The sequence below is a fragment of the Hypanus sabinus genome, chromosome 18 (assembly GCF_030144855.1).
Source record: "Hypanus sabinus isolate sHypSab1 chromosome 18, sHypSab1.hap1, whole genome shotgun sequence".
Classification (NCBI taxonomy): Eukaryota; Metazoa; Chordata; class Chondrichthyes; order Myliobatiformes; family Dasyatidae; genus Hypanus; species Hypanus sabinus.
The window spans coordinates 27,610,359-27,636,465 of NC_082723.1; the positions used below are offsets into that span (position 1 = coordinate 27,610,359).

A 26,107-nucleotide genomic window follows, 5' to 3' on the forward strand; every position below is an offset into this window, starting at 1 on the left:
TCTTCATATGACAAGCCATTCAATCCTGTGATCATTGAACTCTGATACTCTGAGCTGTAATAGCATCATGCTAACTGCCATGCTACCGTGGCTCCCATGGTATCATAGGTTTATAGGTAATTATATAAAAATTAGGGTGGCTGGGTGGAGATATGTCTCTATGAAAGGAGGTGTAAGGTGTTTCTTCCCTCCGCTAGTCAGTCAGTCACCCTGGGCAAGGTGTAGCACCTGCTTAGCCCCTCGATCAGGGTCATGTGAATCCGCGGGAGCAGGTGGTGGATGGTTGTTTGAGCAGCTGGTGCAGATCACAAGTCCTGGTTATGTGACCACTGACACCAGGCAGGCAATCTCTGAAGAGTATTGGTAATGGCTGGGGTCACCCATCCTGTAAAAACACTGCCCAGGAGAAGGCAATGGCAAACCACTTCTGTAGAAAAATTTGCCAGGACAATAGTGGTCAAGGCCGCAATCACCTACATCATACATTACGGCACATAATGAAGATGATGATATATAAAAATACAAACAAGAATCAGAAAGTTAAACTACAGGGAAATATACAACACGCACAACACACTGGAGGAACTCAGCAGGTCAGGCAGCATCCGTGGAAACAAGCAGTCAACGTTTTGGGCCGAGGCCCTTCGTCGGGACACCCAGCGTCTGCAGTGTTCTTTATGTTTAGGGAAATATACAGTCCAGTCCAACACCATAGATAGATCCATGTCCCTGGACTGGAGTCCCTCACAGTGACATTGCTTCAAAGTTCATGTTTCAAAGTTCGAAGGTAACGATGACCTCAACCTACCTCATATAATAAGCAACCAAGTGACCAGATATCAGATTTGAAGTTGTAACCGTTTTCGTGTATTCTCTCCGGGGACATGTAGTACGGAGTTCCAACTGTAATATAGAGCAAAGCAGAACGTTATGGTCCTCAGTTTTATCAGTCACATGTCCTTAATCCAGAACACAAGATCATTCAACTGAAGCCAGACCCCAGGAGCACAATCCCATCAACAACATTCCCTCTAATTTATTTTACAGCCGCGCGGACCAGTCATAGCTCTGGGCAGGAAATTTTTATATGGCCTGAAAGCTGCACAGCACTTAAAATTTTATTTTTGGTAATATGTATACTATGCATAGTTAGAATGAAAACTAAAGAATCACATACTTTTGATTTTATTTATTAATTGAAGGGTATAATGAAATACAGTGCAATAAAGAAAATCTTTCGCCTTTCATAAACTTTTTCTAGCTGCATCCAATTCTGGGTCCGTGGCAATAAACGCATTCAGTCACTGTGCGACTGCACACTGAGAGGGAACAGTGCCCACCAGTCCCCTTCGGTCCCTCTTTACATCTTTGTCTCTCTTCTAACCCACGTGCCCATCAGAATTAATTTATTTTTGCTGATTGTCATGAAATTTGTTGTTTTGTGGTAGCAGTATGATGGAACACATAACATTTAGTATAAGTTACAATAAATAACACAAAATAATAACACACAAGAGGATTAGTGAGATATTGTTCACGGGTTCATGGACCATTCATAAATCTGATGGTGGAGAGGAGAAGCTGTTTCTATAATGTTGAGTGTGTGTCTTCAGGTTCCTGTACCTCCTGGATGGTGGGGGTCTTTAAGAATGGATGCCTCTTTCTTACCTCTATTGTTTTAACAGCTGTGCAGACCAACCATTGCTCTGAGTAGGAAACCTTTGCACAACCTGAAAACTACGCGACACTTTAAATGTTTTTGTTGCAATCTGCACATCAAACAAACACAAAATACAACTGACAACACAAGGAAACAATACCAGGCAGTCCAAACATCTGACAGGCGCAATGGCAAAACTAAAATGATTTGACTAGACGGTGTCAGCATTCAGCCGGCAGGTGTTTTATAAACAATGAGCCACTGCTTCCATTCTGTGTTTATTCTTACAATTTGTAAGTGTTGTAACTTGAAACACTGACAGTGTAAGCTCTAAAATGTTTCAAAGTAAAGGTTGTGGTACGTTTATTATTTAGAAGATTCATGGATTATTTTCATTAACACACAATTAATTACAGGGTATTTTACAATTCTATTTACATAGATTGCAAAATTATATTAACGTTATATAAAAGAAAATTCCATCTGCATGGCTTTTAATACGATGTGCACAGGAGTGCTTCAGTTATAGCGCAGCCGTGCACCTGTGAAGCTGAGACTGAACTGTACACCTGTGTGCACACACATACTTGTGCAAATGCCAATAAACTCAACTTTAACCTTCAAATCCTCGACTTTGAGGTGGGACCATAGTGTAGTGATTCGCGTAATGCTTTATAGCTACTGGCAATCCGAAGGTCAGGGTTCAATTCCTGCTGCTGTTTGTCCTCCCACATTCCAAAGATGTATGGGTTAGGGTTATTTGTTGTTCAGGTCAAACATCAGACTGGGGAAGAAATGTGACATTAGCTGTGGAAGGATTGTTGGTGCCAGACAGGGTGGTTTGAGTCTCAGAAGCTGCTGATCTAGGACTTTCACACACAGCAGTCTCTGGAGTTTGTGCCAAAAAAACCAAAACATCCAGTCAGCAGAGTTAGTAAATTGTGGGCATGCGATGTTTGTACTGGATGTGTGCCTACACCTGTGGGCTGTCCAGCACATACTCGGACTGTGTCGGTCGTTGACGCAATTTACTTATTTTGTGGTGTGTTTCAAAGTTTTGATGAGCATGTGACAAATAAAACTAATCTTTCTCTTTCAACAAAGTCAGCAATTCCCTTTCCCCCATTGTTAGCTCTTGTGTGGTTAGCCATAGAAAGCTCTGTTGAATTTGAATTTGTCATCTCAGATAACCCATGGGAAGGCACTCATTTCAAATGGTTTTGACAGGGTTTGTGATGTGGATAAGTGCAGTCCCAAATTTATGTTTCAGGATGTTCATACATAGATTTATTTGTCAAACATGTACATCGAAACATACAGTGAAATGTGTCATTTGGGTCAATGGTCAATTCAGTACGAGGGTCCTTTTCTGGTTGGCTGCCAGTGAGTAGTGGTGTTCCACAGGGGTCGGTGTTGGGACCGTTTCTTTTTATGCTGTTTATCAATGATTTAGATGATGGAATAGGTGGCTTTGTTGCCAAATTTGCAGATGATACAAAGGTTGGCATAGGGGTAGGTAGTGTCGAGGAAATGTGTAGGCTACAGAAGTATTTAGACAGATTAGGAGAATGGGAAAGGAAATGCCAAATGAAACACAATGTTGGAAAATGCGTGGTCATGCACTTTGGTAGTAGAAATAAATGTGCGGACTATTTTCTAATAGGGGAGAAAATCCAAAAATCTGAGACGCAAAGGGACTTGGGAGTCCTTGTGCAGAACACCCTGAAGGTGAACTTGCAGGTAGAGTCAGTGGTGAGGAAGGCAAATGCAATGTTAGCATTCATTTTAAAAGGTCTAGAATACAAGAGCAGGGATGTGATGCTAAGGCTTTATAAGGCACTGGTGAGGCCTCACCTCGAGTATTGTGAACAGGTTTGTGTTCTCATCTAAGAACTTCCTTGGAGAAGGAAGTCGGAGGATCAGAACGGGAGAGCGGCGGGAGCCATCTTGACTTTTTCTTATTCTCATCAGAGTTAAGAGAGGCGGGACTGCGCAGGCGTGTGACGTTGGGCAGTGTAGCGGGGAAGATTTAAAAAGGACACAGCCTTAAACAGCGGGCAGCGGAGTGAGCCGGGTGCAGAGTGAAGGCTTAAGGACTTCGGCTCAATGGGCTTAGGTGGAAGTGGGCGAGGCGAGGTAGGTTTAGGTTTCAGTTTTTCCTGTTATTGAGGAAGGGGGAAGTACGAGTGTGAGGGCAGCTTGTTGTTCTCGGTGTTGGATGTGGGAGGTCCTGGAGTCTCCTAGCCTCCCGGACGTCCACATCTGCGCCAGGTGTGTCAAGCTGCAGCTCCTAAGGGACCGTGTTAGGGTTCAATGACCTTTATCTGGTCAGAGAGAGTGAGGAGTTGATAGAGAGGAGTTACAGGCAGGTGGTCACACTGGGGCCACGGGAGGCAGACAAGTGGGTCACGGTTAGGAGAGGGAAGGGGAAGAGTCAGGTACTAGAGAGTACCCCAGTGGCTGTACTCCTTGACAATAAGTACTCCTGTTTGAGTACCTTTTGGGGGAACAGCCTACCTGGGGGAAGCAACAGTGGCCGTGCCTCCGGCACAGAGTCCGGCCCTGTGGCTCAGAATGGTAGGGAAAGGAAGAGGAAGGCAGTAGTAATAGGGGACTTGATAGTTAGGGGGTCAGATAGGTGATTCTGTGGACTCAGTCAGGAGAACCAGATGATAGTTTGCCTCCCTGGTGCCAGGGTCCCGGATGTTGCTGATAGTGTCCAAGATATCCTGAAGTGGGAGGGTGAGGAGCCAGAGGTCGTGGTACATATAGGTACCAATGACATAGGTAAGAAAAGGGAAGAGGTTCTGAAAGGAGAATATAGGGAGTTAGGAAGGCAGTTGAGAAGAAGAACCACAAAGGTAGTTATCTCGGGGTTACTGCCTGTGCCACACGACAATAAGAGTAGGAATGGAATGAGGTGGAGGATAAATGTGTGGCTGAGGGATTGGGGCAGGGATTTGAGTTTCTGGATCATTGGGACCTCTTTTGGGGCAGGTGTGATCTGTACAAAAAAGAACAGGTTATACTTGAATCCTAGGGGGACCAATACCCTGGCGGGAAGGTTTAATGGAGCTGTAAGGGAGGGTTTAAACTAATTTGGCAGGGGAATGGGAACCAGAATGATGGAGTGGAGGAGAGGGAAAACAGAAATAGATCTAAGGTAGTGAGCAGTAAGGATGTCAGGAAGGACAGGCAGGTGATGGAGCAAATTTGCAGCCATTGGGATGAGTTGCAGTGCAATCAATGCAAAAAGTACCAAATACTGGACTTAAGGTGCTATACTTAAATGCACGTGGCATAAGGAATAAAGTGGATGATCTTGTACCGTTACAGATTGGCAGGTATGATATTGTGGCCATCACTGAGACGTGGCTAAAGGATGCATGTCTCTGAGAGCTGAATGTCCAAGGATACACGGTGTATTGGAAGGACAGGCAGGTAGGCAGAGGGGGTGGCGTGGCTTTAATGGTAAGAAATGATAGTAAATCATTAGAAAGAGATGACATAGAATCGGAAGGTACAGAATCTTTATGGGTTGAGCTAAGAAATCGCAGGGGTAAAAGGACCCTGATGGCAGTTATCTACAGGCCTCCAAACAGCTGCAGTGATGTGGACTACAAATTACAACAGGAAGTAGAAAAGGCTTGCCAGAAGGGCAGTGTTATGATAATTGTGGGGATTTTAACATGTGAGTGGATTTGGAAAATCAAGTCGGCACTGGACCTCAAGAGAGAGAATTTGTAGAATGTCTACAAGATGGCTTTTTAGAACAGCTTGTCGTTGAGCCCATTGGGGGATCGTCTGTACTGGGTTGGGTATTGTGTAATGAACCAGAGGTGATTAGAGAGATTGAGGTGAAGGAACCCTTAGGAGGCAGTGATCACAACATGATTGAGTTCACTGTGAAATTTGAGAAAGAGAAGCCGAAATCCGATGTGTCGGTATTTCAGTGGAGTAAAGGAAATTACAGTAGTATGAGAGAGGAACTGGCCAAGGTTGACTGGAAAGGGATACTAACGGGAAGGACGGCAGAGCAGCAGTGGCTGGAGTTTATGCGAGAAGTGAGGAAGATGCAAGACAGATATATTCCAAAGAAGAAGAAATTTCGAATGGAAAAAGGATGCGACCGTGGCTGACAAGAGAAGTCAAAGCCAAAGTAAAAGCAAAGCAGAGGGCATACAAGGAAGCAAAAATAAGCCAGAGGATTGGGAAGTATTTAAGAGCTTACAAAAGGAAACTAAGAAGGTCATTAAGAGGGAAAAGATAAACTATGAAAGGAAGCTAGCAAATAATATCAAAGAGGATACTAAAAGCTTTTTCAAGTATATAAAGAGTAAAAGACATGTGAGAGTAGATATAGGACCGATAGAAAATGATTCTGGAGAAATTGTAATGGGAGATAAGGAGATGGCGGAGGAACTGAACGAGTATTTAGCATCAGTCTTCACTGAGGAAGACATCAGCAATATCTCAGACATTCAAGGGTGTCAGGGAAGAGAAGTGTGCGCAGTCACAATTACGACTGAGAAAGTACTCAGGAAGCTGAATAGTCTAAGGGAAGATAAATCTCCTGGTCCAGATGGAATGCACCCCCCTGGTCTGAAGGAAGTAGCAGTGGAGATTGCGGAGGCATTAGCAATGATCTTTCAAAAGTCACTAGATTCTGGCCTGGTTCCGGAGGACTGGAAGATTGCAAATGTCACTCCGCTATTTAAGAAGTGGGCAAGGAAGCAAAAAGGAAATTATAGACCTGTTCGCTTGACATCGGTGGTTGGGAAGTTGTTGGAGTCGATTGTCAAGGATGAGGTTACAGAGTACCAGGAGGCATATGACAAGATCGGCAGAACTCAGCATGGTTTCCTTAAAGGAAAATCCAGCCTGAGAAACCTAGTGCAACTTTTTGATAAATTACAAGTAGGGTAGACAAGGGAGATGCAGTGGATGTTGTGTATTTGGATTTTCAGAAGGCCTTTGACAAGGTGCTGCACATGAGGCTACTAAACAAGATAAGAGCGCATGGAATTACGGGAAAGTTACATACGCAGATAGAGCATTGGTTGATTGACAGGAAACAGAGAGTGGGAATAAAGGGATCCCATTCTGGTTGGCTGCCGGTTACCAGTGGTGTTCCCCAGGGGTCTGTGTTGGGGCCGCTTCTTTTTACGTTGTATATCAACAATTTGGATTATGGAATAGATGGCTTTGTGGCTAAGTTTGCTGATGATACAAGGATAGGTGGAGGGGCAGGAAACAGAGAGTCTGCAAAGAGACTTGGATAGATTGGGGGAATGGGCAAAGAAGCGACAAATGAATTACAATGTCGGAAAGTGTACGGTCATGCACTTTGGTAGAGGAAATAAACGGACAGACTATTATTTAAATGGGGAGAGAATTCAAAGTTCTGAAATGCAACGGGACTTGGGAGTCCTCATGCAGGATACCCTTAAGGTTAACCTCCAGGTTGAGTCGCTGGTGAAGAAGGTGAATGCAATGTTGGTATTCATTTCTAGAGGAATAGAGTATAGGAGCAGGGATGTGATGTTGAGGCTCTATAAGGCACTGGCAAGACTTCACTTGGAATACTGTGTGCAGTTTTGGGCTCCTTATTAAGAAAGGATGTGCTGACATTGGAGAGGGTTCAGAGAAGATTCACTAGAATGATTGCAGGAATGAGAGGGTTAACATATGAGGAACGTTTGACCGCTCTTGGACTGTACTCCTTGGAGTTTAGAAGAATGGGGGGGGACCTCATAGAAACATTTCAAATGTCGAAGGGCATGGACAGAGTGGATGTGGCAAAGTTGTTTCCCATGGTGGGGGAGTCTAGTATGAGAAGACATGACTTGAAGATTGCAGGGCGCCCATTCAGAACAGAAATGCAAAAAATTCTTTTTAGCCAGAGGGTGGTAAATCTGTGGAATTTGTTGCCACGGGCGGCAGTGGAGGCCAAGTCATTGGGTGTATTTAAGGCAGAGATTGATAGGTATCTGAGTAGTCAGGGCATCAAAGGTTATGGTGAGAAGGCGGGGGAATGGGACTAAAGGGGAGGTTGGATCAGCTCATGATGAAATGGCAGAGCAGACTTTATGGGCCGAATGGCCGACTTCTGCTCCTTTGTCTTATGGTCGTATGGTCTAAGAAGGGATCCTCATAGAGGAATCAAGTGGAGAGAGTGAGCAGTTTCAAGTTTCTGGGTGTCAAGATCACTGAGGATCTAACCTGGTCCCAACATATCGATGCAATTATAAAGAAGGCAAGACAGCGGCTATACTTCATTAGGAGTTTGAAGAGATTTGGCATGTCAACAAATACACTCAAAAATTTCTGTGAATGTACTGTGGAGAGCATTCTGACAGGCTGCTTCACTGTCTGGCATGAGGGCGGGGGCTACTGCACAGGACCGAAAGAAGCTGCAGAGGGTCATAAATTTAGTCAGCTCCATCTTGGGCACTAGCCTACAACGTACCCAGGATATCTTTAGGGAGTGGTGTCTCAGAAAGGCAGCGTCCATTATTAAGGACCTCCAGCACCCAGGGCATGACCTTTTCTCACTGTTACCATCAGGTAGGAGGTACAGAAGCCTGAAGGCACACACTCAGTGATTCAGGAACAGCTTCTTCCCCTCTGCCATCTGATTCCTAAATGGACATTGAACCCTTGAACACTACCTCACTACTTTAATATATATTATTTCTGTTTTTGTATTCTTAATCTATTCAATATACAAATACTGTAATTGATTTACTATTTAATTATTTATTTTCTTTTTCTATATTATGTATTGCATTGAACTGCTGCTGCTAAGTTAACAAATTTCATGTCACATACCGGTGATAATAAACCTGATTCTGATTCTGAAGAGATGTGCTGGCACTGGAGAGATTTCAGCGGAGGTTCACAAGGATAATTCTGGGAGTGAAAGGGTTATTATACGAGGAATATTTGATAGCTCTGGGACTGTACTCACTGGAATTTAGAAGGATGGTTCAGGAGATCTCATTGAAAACTTTAAAAGCTGAAAGGACTAGATAGAATCGATGTGGAAAGGATGTTTCCCATGGTGGGAGAGTGCAGGACAAGATGGCACAACCTCAGGATAGAGGGGCAAAAATGAGATGCGGAGAAAGTTCTTTTGCCAAAGGGTGGTGAATTTGTGGAATTTATTACCACAGGCAGCTATGGAGGCCTGGTCATTGGGTGTATTTAAAGCAGAGCTTGATAGTTCTTGATTGGGCACGGCATCCGGGGAGAAGGCTGGGAAATGGGTCAGAGGAGGGAAGGTTCAGTTGTTGTTCGGACCAAACATCAGAATGGGGAAGAAATGTGATCTAAGTGACTTTGGCCATGGAATGATTGTTGGTGCCAGACAGGGTGATTTGAGTATCAGAAACTGCTATCAACAGTCTCTAGAGCAGGGCTTCTAAAATTGGGGTCCATGGACCCCTTGATTAAAGGTATTGGTCCATGGCGTAAAAAAGGTTGGGAACCCCTGCTCTGGAGTTTACTGAGAATGGTGGCAAGAAACAAAGATCATGAGACCATAATACATAGGAGAAGAATTAGGCCATTCAGCCCATCGAGTCTGCTCCATCAACCCATTGTGGCTGATCTGGATGGGATTGTGACACAGCCCCATACACCTGCCATCTTGCCATATTCCTTTGACGCCCTGGGCAATCAGGAAATGATCAACTTCGGCCTTAAATATACGCACGGACTTGGCCTCCACCACATTCTGTGGCAGGTTCACCACTTTCTGGCCAAAAAAATTCCTTCTTACCTCTGTCCTAAAAGGTTGTCCCTCAATTTTGAGGCTGTGTCCTCTTGTTCTGGATACCCCCACCATAGGAAACATCCTCTCCACATCCACCCTATCTAGTCCATTCAGTAGGTTTCAATGAGATCCCCCCGCATTCTTCTAAATTCCAGTGAATACAGGCCCAAAGCTGCCAAACGCTCCTCATATGTTCACCCCTTCATTCCCAGAATCATCCTCATGAACTTTCTATAGACTCTCTCCAATGACAACACATCCTTTCTGAGATATGGGACCCAGAACTGTTGACAATACTTCAATGCAGACTGATTAGTGTCTTATAAAGCCTCAGCATTATCTCTTTGCTTTTAAATTCTATTTCTCTTGAAATAAATGCCAACATTGCATTTGCCTTCTTTACCACAGACTCAACCTGTAAATTAACCTCCTGGGAGTCTTGCATGAGGTCTCCAAGTCCCTCTGCACTGCTGATGTTTGAGCCTTCTGTCCATTTAGACAAGTCTGCACTATTGTTCCTTTTACCAAAATGTGTCATCATACATTACCCAACACTGTATTCTATCTGACACTTTTTTGCCCATTCTTCCAATTTGTCTAAGTCCTGTGCAATTGCATTGTTTCCTCAGCACTACTTACCCCTCCACCTTTCTTTGTATCATCCGCATAGCCATCAATTCCATTATCAAAATCATTGACAAACAATGTGAAAAGTAACGGTCCCTATACTGACCCCTGAGGAACGCCACTAGTCACTGGCAGCCAATCAGAAAAGGCCCTTTTTATTCCCACTCGCTGCCTCCTGCCTGTCAGCCATTCCTCTATCCACGCCAGTATCTTCCCTGTAACACCACAGGATTTATCCTTTTAAGCAGCCTCAAGTATGGCACCTTATCAAACGTCTTCTGAAAATCCAAGTAAATGACATCCACTGCCTGTCCTTTGTCCGCCCTATTTGTTACTTCCTCGAAGGACTTTAACAGATTTGTCAGGCAAGATTTCCCTTCACAGAAGCCATGCTGACTTTGACTTGTTCTCAGTGAGCTGCAGTAGCTTGTTAATGAGAGGGGTCAGAGGAGAACAGCCAGACTGGTTCAAGCTGACAGGAGGGCGTCATTAACTCAAATAACCACACGTTACAACAGTGGTGTGCAGAAGAGCATCTCTGAATGCACAACACGTCGAACATTGAAATGGAAGGCTCCAGCAGCAGAAGACCGTGCTGGATTCTATTCCTGGACCTGATAAAAAGGTCACGGAGTGTAGCATGTCTGCAACTTACTAATCCTAACCCATACGTCATTGGAATGTGGGAGGAAACCGGAGCACCCAAAGGAAACCCACAGGGAGAACGTACAAGCTCCTTATGGACAGTGGCAGGAACTGACAAACAACCCTACAGCTCCCGTTATGTGTTACGTTAATTGCTGCGTTACTGTGCGGCCCTTGGTTTGACCCTGACAGCCGTCCAGTATCCGGCTTGCAGAAATCTTTCTGCAGTTGGTGGGTTGGCATTGGATTGGAAAATCCTGCCCAAATAAATGGGCCACTGCATCTTCACTCTCTATTGAGAAATGTTCATTTTGAAACTTGACTCTTCATAAAAGAATGACAAGCCCATCTCTTTCATGACCCATCCAGCGTACTGTGGGCCCAGCTGATAATGAGCCCATTCTTGCAAAATGCACAAGGCTTCCAATTTAATCATCCTGGGCCCGCAAACACACCACATTAGTCAATATGACAAGGTTAGCATTTCAGAGAGTATTTTTAATAAAGAAATTGGTCAAATATAATATTCTTTGCAGCAATTAAACTGCAGTTGCCAAAGGTAGTGTATCAAAATCTGTACTCTGAAAGACTCCAGCAAGGGAAAATCTCTGCCCTGTAATAAACCCGGCTGTTTTTTTTTCATTACTTTGTGTCTTCTCATGGTTTAATTTGCTTCCAAAAATCCTGTAAAGCTACAAATCAAAATGCTCTGGCCTTCGAGGCAGATACATTTATGACTCACTAATCGGAACGCATTCGTCATGTTAACATTTTTTGCTGGCTATACGGGAATGTGGTTTTCGTTCAGGGCCAAAGTCAGGATTGTTTAATGTCATTTCCAGTACACAGGTGTAAAGGAGAACAAAATAATTGTTACTCCAGATCTGATGCAGACCAAAAAATACAGAATAAAATAAAGAACAGAATTATAATAAAAAAACTCAATGAATATAAATACATAAGATTGCTTATATACATTAATTGATTGTATGTCTATAAAGTGACACTAGGCACAGGAGTATCTGCACATAAGATGACTGACATGATAAAGTAGTGGTGGTTGGGGTGTGGGGGTGTGGATCAGCCTCACTATTTGGGGAAAGTAACTGTTTTTGAGTCTGGTGGTCTTGGTATGAATGTTACATAGCCTCCTCCCTGATGGGAGTGAGACAAACAGTCCATAAGCAGGGTGGGAGGGAAACATATTAATTTTAACATATTTAAATATTGAATTGAGGAGTTGTGACATTATGTTGAAGTTGTATAAGATGTTGCCCAGGCCCAGTCTGGAGTACTGTGTGACTGACAGGAAATGGTAAAGTAATGGTAATGGCGGTTGTGATGGGGTGGGTTAGTGGGTGGAGGTGCCGATCAGCCTTACTGCTCGGGGAGAGTAATTGTTTTTGAGTCTGGTGGCCCTGGTGTGGATGCTACGTAGCCTCCTCCCTTATGGGAGTGAGACAGACAGTCCATGAACAGGGTGGGTGCGATCCTTCATGGTGTTGCTAGCGTTTAATGAGCTCCATTTGAGCTGGAAGGTCCCCTCCCTAACTCCTTAGGGGTTGATGTTGTGTCTTAACTGTCTATGTGATATGCAAGCCAGGGCAGTACGAAATGGAGAGCCGGTCCGGTCCCCCAAGATGAGCATCAGGTGCTTATAAACGAGGGACAGCCGGAGGACCTGGAGTCCGGAGTCCGCAGACTGGACCATGACACTCCATGCCTTCACATGCCTCACACAATATGGAGACCAAAATCGTACACAGTACTCAAGGTGTGGCCTCACGAGCCCTCTAGATTTGAACTCCACTGAGTGCATTATATAGCCCAGCATTCTATTAGCCTTCCTTATCGCTTCAGTGCATTGTCTTGATGTGATAGTGACGAGTTTACCAGGACACCCAAATCCTTCATATACAATGCTCTTTCTAACTCAAACTGCCTTTCTAACTGCCTGATCTGCCCATTCCCCGGATTTTGTTTCATCAGCAAACATTACCAGTTTATTTGTTATGCACTTATCCAGATCACTAATCTGAATGAATCTGAAATTAAAAATAGCAGTGGCCCCAAAACTGATCCCTGCAGAACCTTACTTTTAACATCTTCTACGAGTGAAAATGATCTTCTCTCCATAACACATTGGTTTCTGTTTTTGAGTCATTTGCACACCTTAGCCTGAATCCCTACTTCCTGTAATGTGATTATTAACCCCTTGTGGGGTACCTTGTCAAAAGCCTTATAAAAGTCCAAGTAAATGATATCAATCGCTCCATTGTTATCATAAATTTTAGTTTTCTCTTCATGGAACTCCAGCATATTAGTAAAACATGATTTCCCCTTTCTGAACCCATGCTGGCTTTCTGCTAACATGCCTGTTCTTATCAGCTGCTTTTCCATTTCTTTCTATATTATTGTTTCCATTATCTTACCTATGATCCACATGAACCTTACTGGACTATAGTTACCAGGATCAGTGCAGTCACCCTTCTTATATACTGGGTCAACATTGGCTCATTTCCAGTCCTTAGGGACATCACTAGTCTTCAATGACTTCTGAAAAATATATGTAACATGCTGGGAAAGGTTTCATTCTCATTGTAATGGTCTTTCTGTAGAAGCAGTGTTTGGGTGATGGTTTGAGATAACGGGGGCTTTGGAATGTGAGCCGTCCAATGAAGGGAGTGTGTTTTCATGTTGGGTGCCTGACACCGGAGTGAGCTGGGTCGTTTGTTCAGCAGGAGATGAAGGGAGAAGATGTCAGAGAGAAGAGGTCGTAGGACTCGACCCGGAGCGGGGCCATGATTCAATGAAGCCCGGGGAGGTTGACGGAGGATTGACAAAGGGGAAAGCGTGAACTCCAACTTGAGCACTGTTTCACTAAAATGGGTCATTTTCTTTTTTTGCTTAACGAACCCTTTAGTCAAATTAAGAATTATAAAGCTAAATAATTTAAATGTCTGCAGTGTACTGTCATGGTAATTATTTGTAACAGGGTAATGAATCACACAGCATCCACACAAACAGGGGGATTCGGGTGGGCTCGCACGTTTGGCAGGGCCGGAGATTGTCTTCCCTAGACTCACGCAGCCGATGAACCAGAGTTTGTATACATAATCACAGGCTTCTTTAAGTACCAACGAAAGTACAATATGTTGTCTGACCCTGGAGATTTATTAACTTTCAGCCTTTTCGGCTGAAGCAAAGTCTCACTTTCTAAGATCTCTAAGTCACGTAAAGCAACCTTACTTTTCTCTGCACTTACTGGCATATTCGTAACATTTTTTCAGGTGAATACTTTGGCAAAATATGGGTTAAGAGTGTCAGCTATGTCCTCCTCTACATAATTTAACAGCCCATTATTATTCCACTTCCTCCTTGACTTTTCTTTTACTTCTACTGAATAGATCTCAGAGTTAATCTTAGAATTATCAACAATATCCTTCTCAACCTGTCTTTTGGCAATCTGAATTTCTCTCTTGACTATAGCCGTCATCTTTTGATTTGATCTACAGTTAACATCATTACTTTTTTTCTGTATTCCTTATATCGCTGTCTTTTCTTCAATTTTTTATGTATATCTTTATTCATCCATTTAGTTGATCTATTATTTTATTGTTTCTCCCGACCTTGGGTATGAATGTTTCCTGCACTGCACATATTACCTCTTTAAATTGATTCCCTCTTTCCTCAACTGACTCAATGTCGAGCAGCTCCTTCCGGCTTCTCTCTGATCTGCACAAACTTCGCCTTTCTGAAATTCAATTTAACGGCTTTGGTTTTTACTGATGTACTCTCCCAAAAATATTCAAGGCTAACAATGTTATGATCACTTGTTCCTAAAGGCTTTACAATTTCCGTATTCAAGATTTATCCAGATTATTACAGAATTATTACAGGCCTCCCCTCTTATTAGTGCATTAATATACTGGGCCGTAATTCATATTGGGCCATCATTCAATAACTCAATATCACTGGGTTCTCCCTCTCAATATCTAGGAAATTATAGACACCAATAACCATATCATAACCCTCTGAACTTGCTTTTTTAATATTTTGATAGAGTTGTTTAGTAAAATCACTATCATCATTACGGGGTCTATAAGATACATCCAATGTTATTCCTTTATCCTTATAGCTTTCAATTCTCGCCCAGATGTCTTCACAAAGTCTTGGTTCTTCCTAGAGTTATCTCAGAGGCTGACCCTGCACATTCTGAAAGAGGAACATCTGAATCATGTTCTAACGTGAAGAGGGCTGCAGAGAGTTCCACAGTGGAGAGGTGGGCCACCGTACTGTCCAATGCAGCCACAGGGAGTGGGAGTTTGTGAGAGGGAATGAGCTGCTCGGAGGGAAGGCAGATGCTGAAAACCTTGAGCAACAAGCAAAGGCACTGGCCCACGAGACCAAAAGACACGGCAGCGAAATCAGGCTGTTCTAGTCTGCTCTGGAAAGTTGGCAGTGTGCTTGAACGCTGCAGCCTCTCTTGGACCAACCAAAGCTGATTTTGTCCTTTTTAAGCATCTTTTTTGTGATCGCAAGACGATGCTGGACATTAAGAACTACAAGTTACTGTGGGATTGGCCGAGGAGCCGGAGGAACTGGACTTGTTGCAGACCATGTTGCTATCTGCTACAGGAAAGCACCTGAAAGACATTGTGCAGTCTAAAGGCGACTGATTGTCTCGGACGTTTCTCTTGTGATCCCAAGATCCTATTCAACATTGGGACTATCGAATTCAGCAAGTTCAGTTCATTGGTTTACTGGGAAGACTGATGGTGGGGGACCTGCATGGCCTCAGTTGTTGTAAGGACTAGGCCCCATGCCCCGGGCTTGCCTGTTGCAACTGTCCAGGAGATGCTGGAGGTGGTGTGGCACAGCGTCCATGCTGGATTGGGAGCTGACCCCTCCGGTTGGTGCTGCCCTCCAACGTTTGCTCAGTGAAGACTAGCTGGATTGTGTGGATGCACACGTTCATCTACGGACTGCAGAGGTCTGCTTGTGTATGCATAGATTAGGTTCGAGAGCACTCTCACTGAGTACACCACCGTCTGGTGTGGAGGCTCCAATATACAGGATCAAAAGATGCTGCAGAGGGCTGTAGACTCCGTCAGCCCTGCCACGGAAAATGCCTTAACATCATTAAAGACCCTCACCGTCAGGGACATGCCCTCTTCTCGTTACTACCATCAGCAAGGGGGTACAGGAGCCTGAAGATCACATTCAACTTTTAGGCTACGTCCACACTACGCTGGATAAATCTGTAACCGAAACTTTTTCTCTTCGTTTATCTTCGACGGCATCTCTTCGATGGCAGAGGGGAAGCAACTCCTCCCCTCTGCCACCAGACTTCCAAACAGTCCATTGTCATCACCTCTTTTTAACTCTATTTATTTTGTAACTTATAACAATTTAATGCCTTTGCTCTGCACTACTGCTGCAAAACAAAAAGAAAATCATGTCAAGTTTCACATCCTGAAGAAGGATCTCAGCATGAAACATTGACGGTTCATTCCTCTCCATAGATGCTGCCTGACCTGCTGAGTTCCTGCAGCATTTTGTGTGCATTGCTGGAGATTTCCAACATCTGCACACTCCCTTGTGTTGTTGATTTCATGGCGATTCTGATTGTGTGTGCGTGTGTGCATTTGGTAATAAACGCAATGGGGTGGATTTGAGTTCTAAACAGTTTTCTTAAGCAAGACTGAATTGAAATCACAGTCCAGTCTCAGTGGTGAGAAGCTCAATGCTTCCACAGCATGAACGCCTGTGGCAAATCAAGAAGTGGATACTCAGAGGCACATGAGATCTACGAAATGGCATCTCTCAAATTACAGCTGGGTTGTTTGCAGTGGTTTGTGAATCTGAGCCAGATTTGTGTATTTATTTATAACGTGGAACAGGCCCTTCCAACCCAAAGAGCCCCCCCTCCACACGCCCAACGACCTTCCTATTTAACACAGCCCATGCAAGAGAGGACTCAGCACCCCCTGCACGCTTGGTGGACAGGTCTGACTCAGAGTCAGCCGGAGAAAGACTGAGACCGTGACCCTCAGTGAAGAGTCACCTCCTCCCATCACAGCAAATGGCGTTTAATTACCCAGCACCGGCAGGTTCACCTACCTTGGCAGCATAATGCGGCAGGATGGTGGGACCAAGGATGTCATCTAGTACAGACCAGCAAAGCTAGACATGTCTTCAGATCAATGAGCAACACATGGGGATTAAGCAAGTACAGGGTCCACATCAAGGTGAAGTTGTACCAGAGCTGTGTCCCGGTTAGACAGAGAACAATCTTGCTAAGCCGTCATCATTCCACACCATGAGCCCTCAGAAGATCCACCATACTCTCTGGCCAAGAGAGATCTCCAACCACGCCCTGCTCCTTCAGTGTCACCAAGTGGACATGGCCACAATCATCACGAGGAAACGTTGGAGATGGGTTGGGCATGTGATGAGTAGAAAGGCCAACTCCAGCACTTCACTGGACCCCAGAAGGGTAGAGGAAACACGGGAGACCAAAGGCAACTTGGTGCCATACAACAGAGGCAGAACTGAGGACCCTGAACCACTCCTGGGCACAGTAGAGATGACCAAAAGATGGAAGGCCTTCAATGGTGCCCTAGGCACTAATGGCAGAATGTACACTGACCAGTTAACCTACCAAACGGTACAGTGGGAGAAAACCAGAGCACCTGGAGGAGACCCACATGTTCATGGGGAGGATATACAGACTCCTTACAGAGGGCAGCAGAACTGAACTCCAAACTCAGATACAACTGCTATGTTACTGTGTTTCCCACGCATGAAACTCACGCATCATGTAAGGGGAAACTTTTCATTTTTCTTTCACTTAACACTTGTTTGTCAGGTTCTTCCTGACAAGGACGAGGTTTCACCTGCAAAGTTATTTGATGAGCGTTCTGTTCCGCAACTTAATTACTGTTTACATTGAGGAACCGGTTAAGCAGATCATAGCCACCGTCTGATATTTCCCAACACCAAAAGATTTTTGAAAGATTAGCTTTCAAAAATACAATGAGTTGTGTTGTTTGCATCAAAGGATTGCGCTGGAGCAGCCCGCAAGTGTCACCACAACTTCCGGCACTAACGTAGTGTACCCACAACTTAGTGTACCCACAATGTAGTGTACCCACAACGTAGTGTACCCACAACTTAGTGTACCCACAACTTAGTGTACCCACAACGTAGTGTACCCACAACTTAGTGTACCCACAACTTCCGGCGCTAACGTAGTGTACCCAAAACTTAGTGTACCCACAACTTCCGGCACTAACGTAGTGTACCCACAACTTAGTGTACCCACAACTTCCGGCACCAACGTAGTGTACCCACACTTCCGGCGCTAACGTAGTGTACCCACAACTTAGTGTCACCACAACTTAGTGTACACACAACGTAGTGTACCCACAACTTCCGGCACTAACGTAGTGTACCCACAACTTAGTGTACCCACAACTTAGTGTACCCACAACTTCCGGCGCTAACGTAGTGTACCCACAACGTAGTGTACCCACAACTTCCGGCGCTAACGTAGTGTACCCACAACTTAGTGTACCCACAACTTCCGGCACTAACGTAGTGTACCCACAACTTAGTGTACCCACTACTTAGTGTACCCACAACTTCCGGCACTAACGTAGTGTACCCACTACTTAGTGTACCCACAACTTCCGGCACTAACGTAGTGTACCCACTACTTAGTGTACCCACAACTTCCGGCGCTAACGTAGTGTACCCACTACTTAGTGTACCCACAACTTCCGGCACTAACGTAGTGTACCCACAACGTAGTGTACCCACAACTTCCGGCACTAACGTAGTGTACCCACAACTTAGTGTCACCACAACTTCTGGCACTAACGTAGTGTACCCACAACGTAGTGTACCCACAACTTCCGGCACTAACGTAGTGTACCCACAACTTAGTGTCACCACACTTCCGGCACTAACGTAGTGTACCCACAACTTAGTGCACCCACAACTTCCGGCACTAACGTAGTGTACCCACAACTTAGTGCACCCACAACTTCCGGCACTAACGTAGTGTACCCACAACTTAGTGTCACCACACTTCCGGCACTAACGTAGTGTACCCACTACTTAGTGTACCCACAACTTCCGGCACTAACGTAGTGTACCCACAACGTAGTGTACCCACAACTTAGTGTACCCACAACTTCCGGCGCTAACGTAGTGTACCCACAACTTAGTGTACCCACAACTTCCGGCGCTAACGTAGTGTACCCACAACTTAGTGTACCCACAACTTCCGGCGCTAACGTAGTGTACCCACAACTTAGTGTACCCACAACTTCCAGCACTAACGTAGTGTACCCACAACTTCCGGCGCTAATGTAGTGTACCCACAACTTAGTGTACCCACAACTTCCGGCGCTAACATAGTGTACCCACAACTTAGTGTACCCACAACTTCCGGCGCTAACGTAGTGTACCCACAACTTAGAGTACCCACAACTTCCGGCACTAACGTAGTGTACCCACAACTTAGTGTACCCACACTTCCGGCGCTAACGTAGTGTACCCACTACTTAGTGTACCCACAACTTCCGGCACTAACGTAGTGTACCCACAACTTCCGGCACTAACGTAGTGTACCCACAACTTAGTCACCACACTTCCGGCACTAACGTAGTGTACCCACAACTTAGTGTCACCACACTTCCGGCACTAACGTAGTGTACCCACAACGTAGTGTACCCACAACTTCCGGCACTAACGTAGTGTACCCACAACGTAGTGTACCCACAACTTCCGGCACTAACATAGTGTACCCACAAATTAGTGTCACCACACTTCCGGCGCTAACGTAGTGTACCCACAACTTCCGGCACTAACGTAGTGTACCCACAACTTAGTGTCACCACAACTTAGTGTACCCACAACTTCCGGCACTAACGTAGTGTACCCACAACTTAGTGTCACCACACTTCCGGCGCTAACGTAGTGTACCCACAAATTAGTGTACCCACAACTTCCGGCGCTAACGTAGTGTACCCACAACTTAGTGTACCCACAACTTCCAGCACTAACGTAGTGTACCCACAACTTAGTGTCACCACACTTCCGGCACTAACATAGTGTACCCACAACTTAGCGTCACCACACTTCCAGCGCTAACGTAGTGTACCCACAACTTAGTGTACCCACAACTTCCGGCGCTAACGTAGTGTACCCACAACTTAGTGTACCCACAACTTCCAGCACTAACGTAGTGTACCCACAACTTCCGGCGCTAACGTAGTGTACCCACAACGTAGTGTACCCACAAATTAGAGTACCCACAACTTAGTGTACCCACAACTTCCGGCGCTAACGTAGTGTACCCACAACTTAGTGTACCCACAACTTCCGGCGCTAACGTGGTGTACCCACAACTTCCGGCACTAACGTAGTGTACCCACAACTTAGTGTACCCACAACTTCCAGCGCTAACGTAGTGTACCCACAACTTCCGGCGCTAACGTAGTGTACCCACAACTTAGTGTACTCACAACTTCCAGCACTAACGTAGTGTACCCACAACTTAGTGTACCCACAACTTCCGGCGCTAACGTGGTGTACCCACAACTTCCGGCACTAACGTAGTGTACCCACAACTTAGTGTACCCACAACTTCCAGCGCTAACGTAGTGTACCCACAACTTCCGGCGCTAATGTAGTGTACCCACAACTTAGTGTACCCACAACTTCCGGCGCTAACGTAGTGTACCCACAACTTAGAGTACCCACAACTTCCGGCACTAACGTAGTGTACCCACAACTTAGTGTACCCACACTTCCGGCGCTAACGTAGTGTACCCACTACTTAGTGTACCCACAACTTCCGGCACTAACGTAGTGTACCCACAACTTCCGGCACTAACGTAGTGTACCCACAACGTAGTGTACCCACAACTTCCGGCACTAACATAGTGTACCCACAAATTAGTGTCACCACACTTCCGGCGCTAACGTAGTGTACCCACAACTTCCGGCACTAACGTAGTGTACCCACAACTTAGTGTCACCACAACTTAGTGTACCCACAACTTCCGGCACTAACGTAGTGTACCCACAAATTAGTGTCACCACACTTCCGGCGCTAACGTAGTGTACCCACAACTTCCGGCACTAACGTAGTGTACCCACAACTTAGTGTCACCACAACTTAGTGTACCCACAACTTCCGGCACTAACGTAGTGTACCCACAACTTAGTGTCACCACACTTCCGGCGCTAACGTAGTGTACCCACAAATTAGTGTACCCACAACTTCCGGCGCTAACGTAGTGTACCCACAACTTAGTGTACCCACAACTTCCAGCACTAACGTAGTGTACCCACAACTTAGTGTCACCACACTTCCGGCACTAACATAGTGTACCCACAACTTAGCGTCACCACACTTCCAGCGCTAACGTAGTGTACCCACAACTTAGTGTACCCACAACTTCCGGCGCTAACGTAGTGTACCCACAACTTAGTGTACCCACAACTTCCAGCACTAACGTAGTGTACCCACAACTTCCGGCGCTAACGTAGTGTACCCACAACGTAGTGTACCCACAAATTAGAGTACCCACAACTTAGTGTACCCACAACTTCCGGCGCTAACGTAGTGTACCCACAACTTAGTGTACCCACAACTTCCGGCGCTAACGTGGTGTACCCACAACTTCCGGCACTAACGTAGTGTACCCACAACTTAGTGTACCCACAACTTCCAGCGCTAACGTAGTGTACCCACAACTTCCGGCGCTAACGTAGTGTACCCACAACTTAGTGTACCCACAACTTCCGGCGCTAACGTAGTGTACCCACAACTTAGTGTACCCACAACTTCCGGCGCTAACGTGGTGTACCCACAACTTCCGGCACTAACGTAGTGTACCCACAACTTAGTGTACCCACAACTTCCGGCGCTAACGTAGTGTACCCACAACTTCCGGCGCTAACGTAGTGTACCCACAACTTAGTGTACCCACAACTTCCAGCACTAACGTAGTGTACCCACAACTTCCGGCACTAACGTAGTGTACCCACAACTTAGAGTACCCACAACTTCCGGCACTAACGTAGTGTACCCACAACTTCTGGCACTAACGTAGTGTACCCACAACTTAGAGTACCCACAACTTCTGGCACTAACGTAGTGTACCCACAACTTAGAGTACCCACAACTTCCAGCGCTAACGTAGTGTACCCACAACGTAGTGTACCCACAACTTCCGGCACTAACGTAGTGTATCCACAACGTAGTGTCACTGCACTTCCGGTGCTAACGTAGTTTACCCACAACTTAGAGTACCCACAACTTAGTGTACCCACAACTTCCGGCGCTAACGTAGTGTACCCACAACTTAGTGTACCCACAACTTCCAGCACTAACGTAGTGTACCCACAACTTCCGGCGCTAACGTAGTGTACCCACAACTTAGAGTACCCACAACTTCCGGCACTAACGTAGTGTACCCACAACTTAGTGTCACCACAACTTAGTGTACCCACAACTTCCGGCGCTAACGTAGTGTACCCACAACTTAGTGTACCCACAACTTCCGGCGCTAACGTAGTGTACCCACAACTTAGTGTACCCACAACTTCCGGCGCTAACGTAGTGTACCCACAACTTAGTGTACCCACAACTTCCAGCACTAACGTAGTGTACCCACAACTTCCGGCGCTAATGTAGTGTACCCACAACTTAGTGTACCCACAACTTCCGGCGCTAACGTAGTGTACCCACAACTTAGAGTACCCACAACTTCCGGCACTAACGTAGTGTACCCACAACTTAGTGTACCCACACTTCCGGCGCTAACGTAGTGTACCCACTACTTAGTGTACCCACAACTTCCGGCACTAACGTAGTGTACCCACAACTTCCGGCACTAACGTAGTGTACCCACAACGTAGTGTACCCACAACTTCCGGCACTAACATAGTGTACCCACAAATTAGTGTCACCACACTTCCGGCGCTAACGTAGTGTACCCACAACTTCCGGCACTAACGTAGTGTACCCACAACTTAGTGTCACCACAACTTAGTGTACCCACAACTTCCGGCACTAACGTAGTGTACCCACAAATTAGTGTCACCACACTTCCGGCGCTAACGTAGTGTACCCACAACTTCCGGCACTAACGTAGTGTACCCACAACTTAGTGTCACCACAACTTAGTGTACCCACAACTTCCGGCACTAACGTAGTGTACCCACAACTTAGTGTCACCACACTTCCGGCGCTAACGTAGTGTACCCACAAATTAGTGTACCCACAACTTCCGGCGCTAACGTAGTGTACCCACAACTTAGTGTACCCACAACTTCCAGCACTAACGTAGTGTACCCACAACTTAGTGTCACCACACTTCCGGCACTAACATAGTGTACCCACAACTTAGCGTCACCACACTTCCAGCGCTAACGTAGTGTACCCACAACTTAGTGTACCCACAACTTCCGGCGCTAACGTAGTGTACCCACAACTTAGTGTACCCACAACTTCCAGCACTAACGTAGTGTACCCACAACTTCCGGCGCTAACGTAGTGTACCCACAACGTAGTGTACCCACAAATTAGAGTACCCACAACTTAGTGTACCCACAACTTCCGGCGCTAACGTAGTGTACCCACAACTTAGTGTACCCACAACTTCCGGCGCTAACGTGGTGTACCCACAACTTCCGGCACTAACGTAGTGTACCCACAACTTAGTGTACCCACAACTTCCAGCGCTAACGTAGTGTACCCACAACTTCCGGCGCTAACGTAGTGTACCCACAACTTAGTGTACTCACAACTTCCAGCACTAACGTAGTGTACCCACAACTTAGTGTACCCACAACTTCCGGCACTAACGTAGTGTACCCACAACTTAGTGTACCCACAACTTCCAGCGCTAACGTAGTGTACCCACAACTTCCGGCGCTAACGTAGTGTACCCACAACTTAGTGTACTCACAACTTCCAGCACTAACGTAGTGTACCCACAACTTAGTGTACCCACAACTTCCGGCGCTAACGTAGTGTACCCACAACTTAGTGTACCCACAACTTCCGGCGCTAACGTAGTGTACCCACAACTTCCGGCGCTAACGTAGTGTACCCACAACTTAGTGTACCCACAACTTCCAGCACTAACGTAGTGTACCCACAACTTCCGGCACTAACGTAGTGTACCCACAACTTAGAGTACCCACAACTTCCGGCACTAACGTAGTGTACCCACAACTTCTGGCACTAACGTAGTGTACCCACAACTTAGAGTACCCACAACTTCTGGCACTAACGTAGTGTACCCACAACTTAGAGTACCCACAACTTCCAGCGCTAACGTAGTGTACCCACAACGTAGTGTACCCACAACTTCCGGCACTAACGTAGTGTATCCACAACGTAGTGTCACTGCACTTCCGGTGCTAACGTAGTTTACCCACAACTTAGAGTACCCACAACTTAGTGTACCCACAACTTCCGGCGCTAACGTAGTGTACCCACAACTTAGTGTACCCACAACTTCCAGCACTAACGTAGTGTACCCACAACTTCCGGCGCTAACGTAGTGTACCCACAACTTAGAGTACCCACAACTTCCGGCACTAACGTAGTGTACCCACAACTTAGTGTCACCACAACTTAGTGTACCCACAACTTCCGGCGCTAACGTAGTGTACCCACAACTTAGTGTACCCACAACTTCCGGCGCTAACGTAGTGTACCCACAACTTAGTGTACCCACAACTTCCGGCGCTAACGTAGTGTACCCACAACTTAGTGTACCCACAACTTCCAGCACTAACGTAGTGTACCCACAACTTCCGGCGCTAATGTAGTGTACCCACAACTTAGTGTACCCACAACTTCCGGCGCTAACATAGTGTACCCACAACTTAGTGTACCCACAACTTCCGGCACTAACGTAGTGTACCCACAACTTAGAGTACCCACAACTTCCGGCACTAACGTAGTGTACCCACAACTTAGTGTACCCACACTTCCGGCGCTAACGTAGTGTACCCACTACTTAGTGTACCCACAACTTCCGGCACTAACGTAGTGTACCCACAACTTCCGGCACTAACGTAGTGTACCCACAACGTAGTGTACCCACAACTTCCGGCACTAACATAGTGTACCCACAAATTAGTGTCACCACACTTCCGGCGCTAACGTAGTGTACCCACAACTTCCGGCACTAACGTAGTGTACCCACAACTTAGTGTCACCACAACTTAGTGTACCCACAACTTCCGGCACTAACGTAGTGTACCCACAACTTAGTGTCACCACACTTCCGGCGCTAACGTAGTGTACCCACAAATTAGTGTACCCACAACTTCCGGCGCTAACGTAGTGTACCCACAACTTAGTGTACCCACAACTTCCAGCACTAACGTAGTGTACCCACAACTTAGTGTCACCACACTTCCGGCACTAACATAGTGTACCCACAACTTAGCGTCACCACACTTCCAGCGCTAACGTAGTGTACCCACAACTTAGTGTACCCACAACTTCCGGCGCTAACGTAGTGTACCCACAACTTAGTGTACCCACAACTTCCAGCACTAACGTAGTGTACCCACAACTTCCGGCGCTAACGTAGTGTACCCACAACGTAGTGTACCCACAAATTAGAGTACCCACAACTTAGTGTACCCACAACTTCCGGCGCTAACGTAGTGTACCCACAACTTAGTGTACCCACAACTTCCGGCGCTAACGTGGTGTACCCACAACTTCCGGCACTAACGTAGTGTACCCACAACTTAGTGTACCCACAACTTCCAGCGCTAACGTAGTGTACCCACAACTTCCGGCGCTAACGTAGTGTACCCACAACTTAGTGTACTCACAACTTCCAGCACTAACGTAGTGTACCCACAACTTAGTGTACCCACAACTTCCGGCACTAACGTAGTGTACCCACAACTTAGTGTACCCACAACTTCCAGCGCTAACGTAGTGTACCCACAACTTCCGGCGCTAACGTAGTGTACCCACAACTTAGTGTACTCACAACTTCCAGCACTAACGTAGTGTACCCACAACTTAGTGTACCCACAACTTCCGGCGCTAACGTAGTGTACCCACAACTTCCGGCGCTAACGTAGTGTACCCACAACTTAGTGTACCCACAACTTAGTGTCACCACAACTTAGTGTACCCACAACTTCCGGCGCTAACGTAGTGTACCCACAACTTAGTGTACCCACAACTTCCGGCGCTAACGTAGTGTACCCACAACTTAGTGTCACCACAACTTAGTGTACCCACAACTTCCGGCGCTAACGTAGTGTACCCACAACTTAGTGTACCCACAACTTCCGGCGCTAACGTAGTGTACCCACAACTTAGTGTACCCACA

At 46.0% G+C, this 26,107-nt stretch overlaps 1 protein-coding gene across 5 annotated transcripts in view; it reads right to left on the minus strand.

Annotated features, from left to right (window-relative positions):
* The window catches only part of LOC132407434 (serine/threonine-protein kinase Nek6-like), a 151,238-nt gene that overhangs the window by 40,032 nt on the left and 85,099 nt on the right, over positions 1-26,107 (minus strand). For all 5 annotated transcript variants that reach the window (XM_059993928.1, XM_059993931.1, XM_059993930.1 and 2 more), the window contains exon 8: positions 809-903. In XM_059993928.1, the coding sequence (XP_059849911.1) occupies positions 809-903 (95 nt within the window). The remainder of the gene's footprint in view (positions 1-808; positions 904-26,107) is intronic.